Source organism: Mirounga angustirostris, unplaced genomic scaffold (assembly GCF_029215605.1).
Source record: "Mirounga angustirostris isolate CCGP_5_RB_7025 unplaced genomic scaffold, mMirAng1.0.hap1 SCAF_6, whole genome shotgun sequence".
In the NCBI taxonomy this organism is placed as follows: domain Eukaryota; kingdom Metazoa; phylum Chordata; class Mammalia; order Carnivora; family Phocidae; genus Mirounga; species Mirounga angustirostris.
Genome location: NW_026991714.1, coordinates 56633512 through 56648272, shown reverse-complemented (window position 1 = coordinate 56648272; position 14761 = coordinate 56633512). Strand labels below are relative to the sequence as shown.

At 38.3% G+C, this 14761-nt stretch overlaps 1 protein-coding gene across 2 annotated transcripts in view; it reads right to left on the bottom strand.

Moving 5' to 3' along the window:
• Positions 1-14761, bottom strand: part of F5 (coagulation factor V) — a 73286-nt gene that overhangs the window by 44278 nt on the left and 14247 nt on the right. For both annotated transcript variants that reach the window (XM_064594351.1, XM_064594350.1), the window contains exons 4-7: positions 8683-8895; positions 6665-6808; positions 3486-3707; positions 1735-1900 (exon numbers count right to left, since the gene is read on the bottom strand). In XM_064594351.1, coding sequence (XP_064450421.1) covers positions 1735-1900; positions 3486-3707; positions 6665-6808; positions 8683-8895 — 745 coding nt within the window. The remainder of the gene's footprint in view (positions 1-1734; positions 1901-3485; positions 3708-6664; positions 6809-8682; positions 8896-14761) is intronic.

The window sequence follows — 14761 nt, the reverse complement described above, 5'->3', positions numbered from 1 at the left end:
GTGGCTGCTTTTGAGCCTGTAGCAATATCTGTGGTTAGTGGGCCTTTTGCCAGGGGCTCAGTAGGCATGGATCCTGTCTGGTCTCTGGGAAGATGCGACTGCCTCTAGGACCTTGGTCAGTAGAGCTAATGCTGGGTTAGTGGCTTATTTCAAGATCTAAAGTTGAGTCTGTAAATGGCAGGGCTGTTATTAGGTTTTTTGATGGGTATAGCTCCCATCTGGTCCTTGAGAATGTTCCCACCAGGTGACTGGGTAGTCCCTGGGTGGGCAAGACTACAATTGGGAGAGTCAGAGCTGGGTTACAGTGATGCTTCAAGATCTTCGGAGGAACTGAGGTCTGCAGACCAGCCTCCTGGGGCATGGATGGGCGTGACTCTCTGAAAGTCCCTGAGCTGGCAGGACTATTCCAAGGCTGGAGCTGGTTACAGGGCCACTTTAAGATCCATACTCAGACCAAGGTCTGTAGGCCACCCTCCAGGGTTATGGACAGGTGTGACTTCTTCCGGGTCCTTTGGCAAATGATGCTGGTGTCAAGACCAAGGCCAAGTGGGGCTGTAGCTCAGTCCATAATGGGACAAGGCTGTAGCCAGGTTTGTACCTGGGAGCACTGTCAGTGAATCTACTACCTGAGCATGATGTGCCTTCTCAAAATATCCCTCCTTGGTCTTGGCTTCCATTGCAAGATCTTGGAATTTCTCAAATTCCTACCTGGATCCCAAAGCTCTCACAGAAGTACTTTTGTTTGTGGATAGCTGTCAAATTACTATTGCTGTGGAGGGATATGAGCAGGGGACCTCCTATTCTGCCATTGTTTCCTCCCTTGACTTCTTAATCTAACAACACTTGGAGAACTTTTTATACTAGTACATAGAGAGTGTTTACATCCTCTTTTGAAAACAGATGTATAGTATTCCATCATATGGATATGCCATAATTTATTAAACTAATATCCTATTGATGGACATTTTGGGTTGTTTCCAAACCTTTGCTACTACTCACAGTGCAGCAGTGGATATCCAGTACATAACATCATTTCATATGTGAACAAGTATATCTATATAGTAAGATTGCTGGGTCAGAGGATATATGCATTTATAATTGTGAGCATATGCATTTATAATTGTGATGCATATTGTCAAATCATGCTCTTGAATGGCTGTATCAAATTACTCTTCCACTAATAATGTATGATAGTGGTTGTTTTCTACAGCCTTGCCAACAGATCATGTCATCTGGACTTGTGAGTCTGTGAGGTGGAAAATAGTATCTCAGTGGAGTTCAGTTTGCACTTCTCTTATTGTGAGTGAGCTTGAGTATTTTTCAAGTGTTAAGAGATATTTGAATTTCCAAAATTCTTACTCTCTCTGACATCTTTTCCTCAGCTTTTAATATTAATTAAAAGCTGTTTCTAACATGGAAAGTTAAAGTAAAACTCATAGGAAATGTTTCACACAGTGCTTAGCAATAACAAGCATCCAACAAGTGGTAGCCGCTATTACTAGTAATATTATTGCTGCTACTACTATTACTACTACTACTACTACTACTACTACTATTACTACTCTTATGCTGCTGAGTTCCCATGGTGAGTTTAGAGTAATTCCAGGTTGATTTGGACAACAAGACCTGAACGCAATACATGTATACCCTTGAGAGCTGTCAACTCATGGCATTTCACCCCATGCATCTAAGACCCCTGAGCCTTCACATAGTGGTAAGCACCCCAAAACTCACTTGTCCATATTCGCTGGTATTATTGGTGCATAGTCCCAAATGACTTCCTCTGCAGCAATGAAGTATTCCCACCTCTTCATGTGCCGCCTCTGATCACGAGTTAGTTTCTTAGGATTCCTGGTTTTCTTTGCACAGTTTTTAATGTCTATGTAAGCCTGCATCCCAGCTGAATTAGAACACAAAGGCAATGAAAGAATTTGAGAGAAGAAATTACAGCTGATCAAAATGCCTATCTTTTAAATAAATTTGTGGAAGGTTTAAATAATAACAGTAAAAGTACTGCTCAGGAAACTTCTGAACATTTTGGTTTGCAGCTATTTTAGTGTCATAGAGAAAGGGCAAGAATTAAAAGCAAAGGAAAGAGAGGATGGGTTAGGGAAAAAACATGAAAAGATTTCCTTTGTTTCTTTCAGAGGAAAAAAATGTAATTTCTAGATCCTTAAAATCTTATGACTTAAGTCTTGTTGATTTCTTATTTTTCCTGTTATCTGTCCCTTTATTTGTAAAATGGAGATAATAATAGTACATACTGTATAAAATTGTTGTTAAAAATTAAATAAGTTAATATACATAGTGCTTAATGTCAATGTTAGTTTTGTTGCTGTTGTTTTATTATTATTGGGGACTCTATCTTCCAAGGGTATTGTGACAATTTCATGATTTCAAATATAATTTTGGTTGCTCAGTGTGAACAGGAAACAAACGGTCTCATCAAAATGTCTCTTTCTTATGTGTCTGGCTTTTATATACATTGTTTTGGTAAGAAAATAATTTCCTATAGGGATATCATTTACTTCCATTTTGGTCTCTATTTACGCAGACGCTCTTCCCAACAGTTTTATTTTTATTTATTTATTTATTTATTTATTTATTTGCATATAAAAGATTTTTATTTATTTATTTATTTGAGACAGAGAGAATGAAAGACAGAGAGCATGAGAGGGAGGAGGGTCAGAGGGAGAAGCAGACTCCCTGTCGAGCAGGGAGCCCGATGCGGGACTCGATCCTGGGACTCCAGGATCATGACCTGAGCTGAAGGCAGTCGCTTAACCAACTGAGCCACCCAGGCGCCCCTATTTATTATTAGCATATAATGTATTATTTGTTTCAGGGGTATTCCCAACAGTTTTACAGCAACAATGTATAATAGAACAATTGTTATTTTGTTTATATGATACCACATAACAACCTGGGCTGACTTTCTTTTCCTACCAAAACTTACGATATTCTTTAAAGTTCACTCCTTAGCTAAATACTATGCTTTTTCTATTCAACATCATCCACTGGGTTCCTCTTTGTGCCAGGTTTTGTGTTCATCTTGTTATAAAAGATAATCTTTTCATGTTAAATCTTTTGTGCTTTCTATAACTTAGTGCTTCCATAAATTTGCAGATGTTTGATTTGTTCTAGCACTTAGGTTTTTTCTTTGGCTGAATACTAAGAAGCCCAAAGAAGAATATCTCTATGTATGCATTTACTTCCTTCCCTTTTTCTCCTTTTGAGGAAGTAGACCTTTTTCCAGCTTTTGCTTCATTAAAAAAAAAAAAAAACTTTGTCAATTTCTCCACTTCCTCTATCCCAACTAATGTGTTATAAGTCTAAGGGCAGAAAAACGAAATTCTGTTCTCAGGACAAAGGCATGTATGTCTGGAGCATGTGTGGCTTGAAAGCGCAAAGGAGAATGAGGGAATTAGTGCTTGGGAAGAAAAGATCCTGTATTCACAAGCAAAACTATTGGAAGAATTTCTTACCTTGAAAATGTTTTGGGATGAGAGAAGATATGATCCACTTTCCCTGTGGGCTCATAGTCATGTTTGCAGTAGTGGATGTAGCACTGACTAGGGTAATAGCTGAGATCTTATGATGATTCTGCTCCAAGACCTGGCCATTGAAATGAATGGAGAACAATTCTGGCCCAGAGCTCATTCCGATCAGATGCCAGCTAATGTGGTCATGGGCACAAACTGTGATATCTGAGAGAGAGAGATGGGAAGTGAAACAGGCAGTCAGCCTCTGTAATAAAAAATTCACTCACCAGATATGTACTGAGCACCTGCTATGCATCAAGCATTGTTTCTGGGTGTAGAGACACTCCAACTGTGGTTCCTGCCCGAGCAAAGCAGATGTCTAAGCGATGGGCAAACAAGCAGTCACAACTCATTGCAATGAGTGGTGCTCTAGAGGTAAGAATAGAGCCCAAAGATGAGGAAAGTTAGTTCAGAAACACAAGGATTGCTAAAGGGTTAGGCCAAGGAGGGAACCAAGTAGGTCATCAACCATCCTGGTCTACCAGGGACTGAGGAGTTTCTCAGGAGGCAGGACTTTCAGTGTTAAAACTGGGAAAGCCATATGAAATCTAGAATCAATTTGGGCTCAGCTGGAAGGAGTCACCAGAGCCTCCAATAAGGCTGAGTTCAGGGGTCTAATCCTCTCAGCTGGATAGATGTCAAAGCTCTGCCTAAGGGAAAGATGTGAAGATGCTTTAAGAGTTTTTGATTGCTTCTTTAACCCCTTGTTGATTGTTTAAATGACGAGGCAATGAATTACTCTGTGGGATATAGGCTCTCCTTAAATGCAATGGACAAGTGTTCATTATGCTAGGCCACTAGGAGCATTTCATGGATGAAGTAATGAAAACAGAATAAAAGCTGAGTTTTCCTCCTTTGTGCTCACAGTAACTAGGAAAATGCTAATTTGCTCTGCAGGAGATTCAAACCCTGGCTTCCATCCTTGGTTTGGGTTTTAAATTTCAGATCCATAATCACTAGATACTACAATTATGGGGCTGAGAATCAGTCCCTTACCCACAGAGAGGCTGAGGGGCTTATATTTTTTAGGAGACCCTTGTAACCTGGCAGGGATTCCTAGATCATCAGTGAGAACAAGAAGCTAGAACCTGCGAACAAGAACCTAGAAGGTAGGAGGTTTTGATGAAAGTATTTATCTACCCCAAAGAAATGCTTATGCTGAATTAAGCATTTAATATATCTATATTAGCATTTATCATATTTATTTAATTTACCCTGCTCCATAAGACAATTGTACAGCTTTAACTTTTCTGTTTCTATTAACGACAGCCCCCTATCCTGCCTCTCTTAAGCCCCAACTACTCTTTTTTGACTTTAAATTCATAGGCTCTATGCACTGACCAAGTTATTAATTTTTTGCATATGAATTGCTTTTGTTTGCCTTCTATAAATATACAGGAATGATTCACCTGCTAGAACACAGATACAATGTCTCTTTAATCACTCCCCTCTAAGGATTATAGCAGCGGCAAGGCTATTTTATATGTAAAAAAATTCCTAAACACCCTCTGCACCAGGATAAATGGTTAATCCATTTTTGTAAATAGGCACATTGAGACAATAAACTTCCAAGGACCACACTAAGCTGGAGATATGAGCAAGGCTTGAACTCAGATCTCCTAAGACAGAGGTCAACTGACTAAGTTTGGAACTCTGAATCAAAACCAGAGTCATCTGAGTACATCTGTAATAACCCAGGTGGGAAGATAGAGCCAAATGAAATAGAATACAATTTAAAAACAATGTCCAGATCTCAACTTTTGACAAGTTTTGTTTTTAGTAAGTAAAGCCACTTGTGATTTTTAGTACAGAGAATGACTTCTGAGAAGCTTAGTGTTCTGATATATGGAATTATTTAATAAAATAATGTTTTCATTTTTCCATTCTTTTTCCTCAGGATCTTTGGTTCTAAGTCATTTCTATCAGAGAGATGGAAGAAGTCTGGATGGGAGTCAGATTTATTGTTTTTCTTTCTCTTAATTGTTGCTATGATTTTGCTTTTCCACAATAGTCTCCATGCAAATGGAAAGAGAGAACATCCTACATGCCACTGGATATTACTAATCCATCACCTTTTGAAATGCTCAGAGTGTTTTTGTATGTGGGGTATTTCTCCTAATCTATTCATCTTCACTGTAAGTGTCTTCCTTGAATTCTTTCTGTTGATCCTTCCTGCTAGGGATTAACCTCGAATTTGTATTTCGTAGGGCTTCCTCTGTGGAAGAAGGCATGGACCATGCAGCAGGGACCACAGAACTCACTGAAGGAGAGTGAGCTAGTATTTTGGAGATCTTCCTGGAGGCACAGGGCAAGGTGAAACCTACTTGGATCCCTACATCCAATATATTAAGCTGCACGCTCTTTTTCTATAGAAGACTGATGAATCACTGACCCCTACCTCTGAAATCAATAATATATAATATGTTAATTGAATTCAAATAAAAGTTAAAAAAAAGAAAGAAAAAAATTCTCCACATATGCATCTTTTCTCAAAAAAATATTTTGACAAGTGAACAGCCATGAATTTGGCAAATGATAACAATACACTCTTCTGAAGAATGTTCTAGAAATGCTTTCTTGGATCTCTTCTCAAGGCTTCTCATGAATCAAGAGTCCAAGTATGGCAGCATTTGTGCACATGTACCATCTATGTATTTGACCCTTGAAATACCTAAGTCACCCCCCTGGGGGGCGGTTTTAACCCTTTATGACACCGTTAGTTCAAAGTGTAGAGCTGCATGTCCAAGATGGTTGTCACTTCTTGAACATGGAATGAGTTGTGCTATGAGGGTAAAAGGTATGCTGAATTTCAGAGATTTACTATAAAGAGAAAGAATGTAAACTATCTCACTAATAATTGCTTATATTGATCCCATGTTAAAATGATAACATTTTGGATATATCAGTTTAAATAAAATAGTATTAACATTAAAAAAAACAACCAAAAAACAGATGATGGAATCTTGACAACCACTGAGGTGGATTACATTATCTTTTTGATTAGGAGTTGAAAAATAGTGAGTATGAATTTGGTCAACTTCCATATGGCTTTGAGGAAAGCAATGGGACCAGAGGCACTGATGTTTCTGCTGTGGTTGGATAGCATGCAGCCCATGCGTCACCTGGCATCGTCCCGTTCACATAGCCATTGACTGTGTACATTAAAGATGATGACTGGCTCCCGCTCTTGCTTTCATCAAACACAGCAAACATCAGCACATGTTGTTTGTCAAACATCTTCTGCATCCCATCCTCAGTAAGGGTGCCTATGAAAGAAAAGACATACTTTTTAATAGCATCCCAGACAGAAGACTCTCACTAGGTATTCCTAGATAGCAAAAAAAAAAAAAAAAAAAAAAAAATTAAGGCAAGCAGTCAATCATAATGATAACGTTAAGAAGTTCTTATTTTAAAAAATAGCATCTTGGGGCCCCTGGGTGACTCAGTCAGTTGGGCAGCTGACTCTTGACTTCGGCTCAGGTCCTGATCTCAGGTCCTGCAATCGAGCCCCGCATCGGGCTCCACACTCAGCATGGAATCTGCTTGTGATTCTCTCTCCCTCTGCCCCTCCCCCAACTTGCACACTCTCATTCTCTGAAATAAATAAATAAATCTTTATTTATTTATTTATAAATCTTTATTTATTTATTTTAAAGATTTTATTTATTTATTTGACAGACACAGAGAGAGAACACAGGCAGGGGGCGTGGGAGAGGGAGAAGCAGGCTCCCCGCTGAGCAGGGAGTCTGATGTGGGGCTCGATCCCAGGACCCTGGGATCACGCCTTGAGCCAGAGGCAGATGCTTAACTGACTGAGCCACCCAGGCACCCCCGATAAATAAATCTTTAAAAAATAACATCTTTGGGGTGCCTGGGTGGATCAGTCGTTAAGCGTCTGCCTTCCGCTCAGGGCATGATCCTAGGCTCCTGGGATCAAGCACCTTGTCGGGCTCCCTGCTCCGCAGGAAGCCTGCTTCTCCCTCTCTCACTCACCCTGCTTGTGTTCCCTCTCTTGCTGTGTCTCTCTCTGTCAAATAAATAATTAAAATCTTAAAAAAAAATACCATCTTTATCCAGTAATAATGACTGGGGGCTTATTAAAATCCTGGTGCCACAGTAAGTATTTTCTCTGACACCTCATAGCCTTGAGGAATGGGGATTTAAAGGTAAACTTGATCAGGCACAAAGAAAAAACATCTGGTGACTGTCAAGGCTTTAGTGAAAGTACTCATTTCCTCTAGTGTCAACAGGCCAATAAAGATGTACTTTAGCTCAGTTAGCAAAGTACACTCCAAGTTTCATACAGCCATCTTGCTTGTACATGTAATGAGGCATTTGAGAATTTGTTGAGGTCAAGATTAATCCATTCTCACAGCTGAGAAAGGCAGTTGACAGTAAATGAAAGTAAAATGAAATAAGAGCTTTTTATAAATTTGAATTTTTTTCAGTGCCATCACAGTATCTTTTATATCAGGCAATGAAAATGTGTATTTGTGTAGTGAATAAGTGAGTTATGAATGTATGTGTGTATGTATAGACAGAGGGTGAATCTATCATATTATTTCCCACAGTGTAGTTTCTTGTGGTTGTTTATTGTTTTAATGAAAGATGGTTGAATTATTTGGGGGTAAATGAAAATTCATGCTTGCTCCTAAGCCCAGCCAATGACATTTTTTTATAAAGTCAATTGAATGTTTAAAATCTGCCACCTGAAGTGTCCAGCTTGTTTATAAGAAAGGAAGCTGGAGTTTTGAATGTTTGTATACCATATTACCAACCTAAACCTCAATTATGTTAGTCAAAGTTCTTTCCAAGTACTCTCAGCAATGTATAGGCTGTTGTATACTTTCAAAAAGACTTGGCCTTGAGGTAAATGTTATACATCATATGGGCCTGGTATCAGAACATACTCTCAGACAGGGATTTACTTGGGAGAGTCTCCCAGGACTGAGACAAAGGAAGGATTCAAAGAAACCGGAAGATTCTAACCCTCCAATACCAGTGTCAAGCAAGGATCTGGTTTCTGTGCTTCTCCTTTTGTTTGATTTACAAAAAGGTTCCAAGATTCTCCCAAGCCTCATTCCATTATAGTACATCTTACCATTTCAATCTTAGTTGTTGCTCTTTTTTTTTTTTTTACCTTTCTTACAAATAAGCAGAGGTCCAATTAGCCCAGAGTTGAAGTCCTGTATCAAATTTTCATAGGAATAATAGATGTGTGTAAGGCATGGTGGGTCATTGTGTGTGGGCCCGCTGTCCTCACTGATCTTCCACTCATAGGTATATTCCTGGCCTGGAGCTATGGCATCATCCATCTTCTCTACAGGGAATGTATGGTCAGAGTAAGAAGCACCTGGAGAAGAAGAGTCATGAAAACATCGGGACAGTCACTGAGGACAACTTTTTCATCATCCTCAAATCTGGGGGAACATAAGATCTCTATAGAGCTATATACGCCTTTCTATAGTGAACCTTCATTATCTGGAAAGATCCCCATATACCCACTTCTGTGTCTATGCAATTATAAGGGCTTTGGTCTATGGTGATCTGAATTGAATAAGAGAGCTACTAGTATATTCGTTAAGGTTTAGAAAGTTAATTTTCCAGGCTACCTAAAGGATTGTTACTTAAATATAATCAGAGAGCTGAATCACCTTTGATCAGTAAATCATCTCAGGATATGAGATGGGTTTTGTTTCTATTTTCTCTATAGTGCTTGACAAGATATCTTCCATTTAACCGCCTGTTAGCATGGGATGTGAGTACACTGAGAGCTGTTTCTATGTTGTTTTGTTTTTCTTCTGTATTTCACATCTTCTTCCCCACCTCTGCCACCCTCAGCCCTATTTTATTGCTTTATCATACCTCCATCTTCTGAACATCCCAGCTGTCCCAAGAGCCTTGGAGTCCAGCTCCTCTATGCCGTCTAGTTGCTGTTGTGGTTATGAAATGTGTCTACCATCTGAAGTTTAGATGTCTTACTCCTGCCCTTTGTGTATCCGAAGACCCACCATTAACACCTCCATATCTACTCTGGGCCTGACTGGTGGGAGAGGAGGATGTACAAGTTGGTCTTTCTTATTGAAGAGAGGGAACTGAGATGCTGTTGGTTAAAAGAAGTGCAGAGTCTTGGGTGGAATTTCAACAATAAAAAGATGTGGTTAGAGATGGAGCAAGTGAGGTCAGGAAGGGGAAGTCAGTGTTATGGACAGCCAAATGTGTGAGCCATGCCTCATTTAATTAGGTGAGTTTCACTATCATCAGCTGGTGCAGGAATTTCTCTTGGGATGCATTTACCTTTGTTTGGTACAACAGCTTGATAAATTTGACATCGAAAGGGAGACCATCAGAGTGGAGACACAGGCAGGCAATCAGGATCAGAAAAAAGGGATCAAATGTTTTACACAATGGGGTGAAGGGTTCATGCAAACTATTCTTACTGAAGTGATTGTGCTTTTTGAAAACAAATGATTATTTTCTTTCCGCCCATTCTCTTTTCCTGTTCCTTTTCTTCTCTTTATTCCTCCCTTCCTCCTTTCCTTCCTCTCTCTTTTTCTGCCTCCTTCCCTCTCTTCCTTTAATCATCTTTACTGAAATTGCATACAATAAAATCCACCAATTTTAAGTATAATGTTTGCTGAATTTTGACAGATGTGTACAGTTGTATAGCTACCATCACAATGAAGGTACAGAACAGTTTTATCACTCTGAGAAATTGCCTTGTGCCATTTCCAGTCAGTATATTCCCCTACCTGCTGGGCCCAGCAGCTACTGATGTGCTTTCTGTCACTATATTCTTCTTGCCTCTAAGGTCATATAAGTGGAATAATACATTATATACCCTCTTGTGTTTGTTAGTGTTAGTTAGTATGGTATATCTTTTTCCATCTTTTACTTTTTCTTGTCTTTGTCTTTAAGGTGGATTTCTCAAATTCAGCATATAGTAAGGTATTTCTTTTTATCCAGTCTTAGAATCTGTCTCTTAGTTGTAGTGTTCTTCCCATTTGCTTATAATATAATTATTGATATGGTTGAGTTTAAATCTACCATCTTGCTCTTATTTTCTATTTATCCATCTGGTCTTTATTCCTTTTTCTTTTTCTTGCTTTCTTTTAGATTAATTGAATATTTCTTTTTATCTCCCCTATTATTTTATTAACCTTGCTTTGTTTTATTACTGGTGCTCTTCAGTTTACAAGATAAGACTTTAAGAGTCTACCTTCAAATAATCTTATACCATTTCGCTTATAAGACACTTGCAATAGTAAATTCCCATTTCCTCCCTCCTAGCCTTTGTGCTATCGTTTAGTATGCATATTACTTCTGCATATATACTATACCCTGTAATAAATCATATTTAATTGTAGTAAATAAATTTAAAGTTTAGATGATTATTTTTTCAACAGATTAAAAATGAGGAAAAATTTTCTCTATATTACCCATTTCTGAAGCTTTTTATTCATTATTGTGGATCCAAATATCCTTTTAATATCATTTTTTTTCTGACTAAAAGACTTCCTTTAACATGTTTTTCTGGTCTGCTAGTGAGAAATTATTTCTTATTTCTATGCTTAAGACAGCCTTTATTTTTTCTTCATTTTAAATAGATATTTTTGCTTGGTATAGAATACTAAGTGGACAAATTGCCCTCCCCCACTCCACACCAGTACTTTAAAGATATCCCTAACTGTCTTCTGGCTTGCATTGTTTCTACTGACGTCTGCTGTCATTCTTATTTTTGTTTCTGTGTCTTGTTGTTGTTCTGACTACTTTTAACATTTTCTCTTCATCACAGGTCTTTAGTAACTTGATTATGATGTGCCTTGGTATGGTTTTCTTCATTTTTCTTCTTCTTGGTTTTGTCAAGCCTTTGTTGGTTTATAGCTGTCATCACATTTGGAAATTTTTCAGCCTTGATTTCTTCAAATATTTCTTCTGTTTCTCCCCATTCTAGGATTCTAATTGCGCATATGTGACATCACTTGATATTGTCCTATAGATTACTGATGCTTTGTTAATTTTGTTCAGTCTTTTTTATCTTCATGATTCATTTGGATAGTTTCTATTGCTATATATAATATTCTCTAATATTTTCTTTTACAAGGCTGTTAATCTCATCTGGTGGTGTACTTCCCACTTCAGCTATTATATTCATCTGTGAAGTTTCCATTTATGCGTTTTTATGTCTTCTATTTCTCTCCTCATCATGCTCTGGAGCATATGAAGAATATTTATAATAGCTGTCTTAATGACTTTGCCTGCCAGTTCTATCATTTCTTTTATTTCTGGATCTGTTTCTATTGATTAAGTTTTTTCTTGGTTATGGGTAGTACTTTTCCTGCTTATTTTAATGCTTATTAATTTTTATTAGCATTGTGAGTTTTACATGTTGCTTGCTGGATTTTGTTCCATTTTTGTAAATAGTATTTTATGTTGGCAAACAGTTAAGAGACATGGAATTGATTTGATACTTTCAAGTCTTGTTTTTAAGGCTTTGTCACCTTCTGAGTAGTCTGCAGTCTAGACTATTTTTATCCGACTCCTGTACCTTCTGTTGCTTCTATCTCTACTCAGTGCCCATTTGTTAGGAGGTCTTTCCATGTTTGATGATGGGAACATAAACTATTTTTATGTGTGTGGTCCAGGGACTATTCTGCCTGTTACTTTCTGGTGGTATTTTCCTTACTTTTAATATTTTCCTCACATGCATGTGCAGATCAGCACTTAGTTAAAGACTTTGACAAGACCTCTGCATAGATTCTCAAGAACTCATTCTCTGTGTCTGTACCATCCTCTTCAGGATTCTGTCCTGCAAATCCAGACACTTTGGCCTACCAAAAGTCTAAACTGTGTTTTCTTAACTCAAAGGACTATTGAGCTCTGCTTGGGTTCACCCTCATTATGCTATGCCCTTGAAACCCTCTCTATGCAGTGAGCTTGGGTACACATAGGACCCACCTCACTTGTTATTCTTCTCCCATGGAGCATTCTCTTGTATTGTCTGTTGTTCAGTGTCTGACAACTGCTGTCTCATGTATTTTGTCTGTCTGTCTGTCTAGTTGTTAAGCAAAAGGGTAAATCTGATCCCTCATTTCCAGGAGTCAAAGTCTGAGATGCTAAATTTCTAAGTAGAATATTTTATATTGCAACAATGTTAGCTACTGTTGTCTAATTGCACATCATCAGGAAAATCAATTCCACTCACACTCATGTGAGCTTGCACAGCATCAACATATGTTTGGGCTCTCCAGATAGGAGTGTGAAATAAGGCACATGCATCCATCATCAATGAGGCATTCAGGCATGGCAGCAACATGCATTACTATACCACATGAGGTTCTGAGCATGGAAGCCATGAGATAGAAGAGTTGGTAGAGATATCTAGATTTACTGACATATCTCCATAGGACAGAGCATCATCTTTATATGTATGGGAAAGAATACAAACAAACTTGAAATAATATGATAGTCATGATATCAGCCTTACAGATAGGAAACGAAGATGGATTTTAATGCTCTTAGAAGCTGACAATTTATTGATGGTGATTACAGTGATGGTATATGGAAAAGACTAGTTACAGCGGGACCATAAAGTCTTGACAGGAGAGTGAATCAGCTTACTATTTGCTCAACACAAATCCAACTGTGTTAACTCATTCTGCAAAACTTTCAAGAGCCTAGGATAAAGTCCAAGTTTGTTATCATGGTGGCTGAAGTCATTCATGAGTTTTTCCAGTCTACCTATCCAGTGTCATCTCCCTCCATACCCTCTAAGCTGTGCACACTTTGTACTCCAACAGCAACCAACTACCCCCAAAATATATATCCCAAGTTTGCACTCTTCTCTGTGTCTCTAATGCCATCACCCTAGGATAAAACTAGACTCCAGAATTAGCCTATTAACTGGTCACTGGGATTCTGGTACAAGAGTACCCTCCCAATCCATTTCCCAACTTGTATACAGAATAATCCCTTGAAACTCCACATCTTACTTTGTCATATTCCTGCTTAAAATCCTAAAAATAGTTTCTTCTTTCACAAAATTCTTAATATGGACCACCCTACTTCTCTCTACACTCTCATTGTGTGTGACTTTTCCCCTTGTTTACTATGTATCCCTCTCTTGGGCCAACTTTTAGTTCCCCAAACAAGCCAAATTCCATCTTACCTCAGGGTCTTTACAGATACCACTTCCTCTGCTTAGAGTGTTCCACCTCTTTGTCTTCCTTTGGATAAATGTGTGCTCATCCTTTAGATGTCACCTTAAATGTAAGCTTACTCCTTTCCTGATCTCTAATTGTGCTACGTATTTTTCTTTTACAGCACCCATCATGATTTATAATTAAACAGGTATGGCACTGTATGATTTATTTCATTTTCTCCAACTAGATAATAACTATTTGTATCACACACATTACTGTCACCAGAATGTGAGCAACTCAAAGGCAGGTGCTGGATTATATCTGTGTTAATATCTCTGGTACTTTGCACAGTGCCTAGCATGGAGAAGGTGCTCACTGAGAGTGTATTGAATTCCTAAGATTTAAGACCCTGTGGGCTAAAATCAAGGTTATCAAGTCTTAGCTCACAGGTGTTTAAGATTGCATGGTATCACAACAAATTAAATGCCAACATTAACATTATGGAGATACTATCTAAGAATCTGAGTTGCTGTCTTCAACAACAACAACAACAATAACAACTAAAATGTTGTTCTTGTGACACTGGATAAAATTCCTGCATAGAATTTGCCTATCCTGAATCCTGGCTACCTCCTTTAGTTAGGACAGTGACTCTGTGGCCCCCAGTCCCTAAAGGACATATTTTTTCATTGAATTAGCCTCCTGACTGCTATAGGCATCTGAGTTGTGACTGTTGTGCTAGTGAAAATCTTAACATGGGATTCCATTGTATCTTTTCTTCCCCTCAAAGATAGTTTGACATGGATAATCGATATCGACCATAGGCTGAACTTTCACTCTGTTGATGAAAAGGATCTGAATATTATAATCTGAATAATAAGGAGTTGAGAAATGTTAAAAGCTTGAACAATTTCCTGAGAGTAATAATATTATTTCAGTCTAAATCAAAAAGAAAGAAAGAGTTTATAAGGAAGAGCCTCTGCTAATAAACAGGAAGAATTGTCTCTGGAAAGTTACAAAATAGCTTTGGAAGCAAAGAACAAACAGGTCTGATAAGGAGAGTTGCCCTCGCAGGTC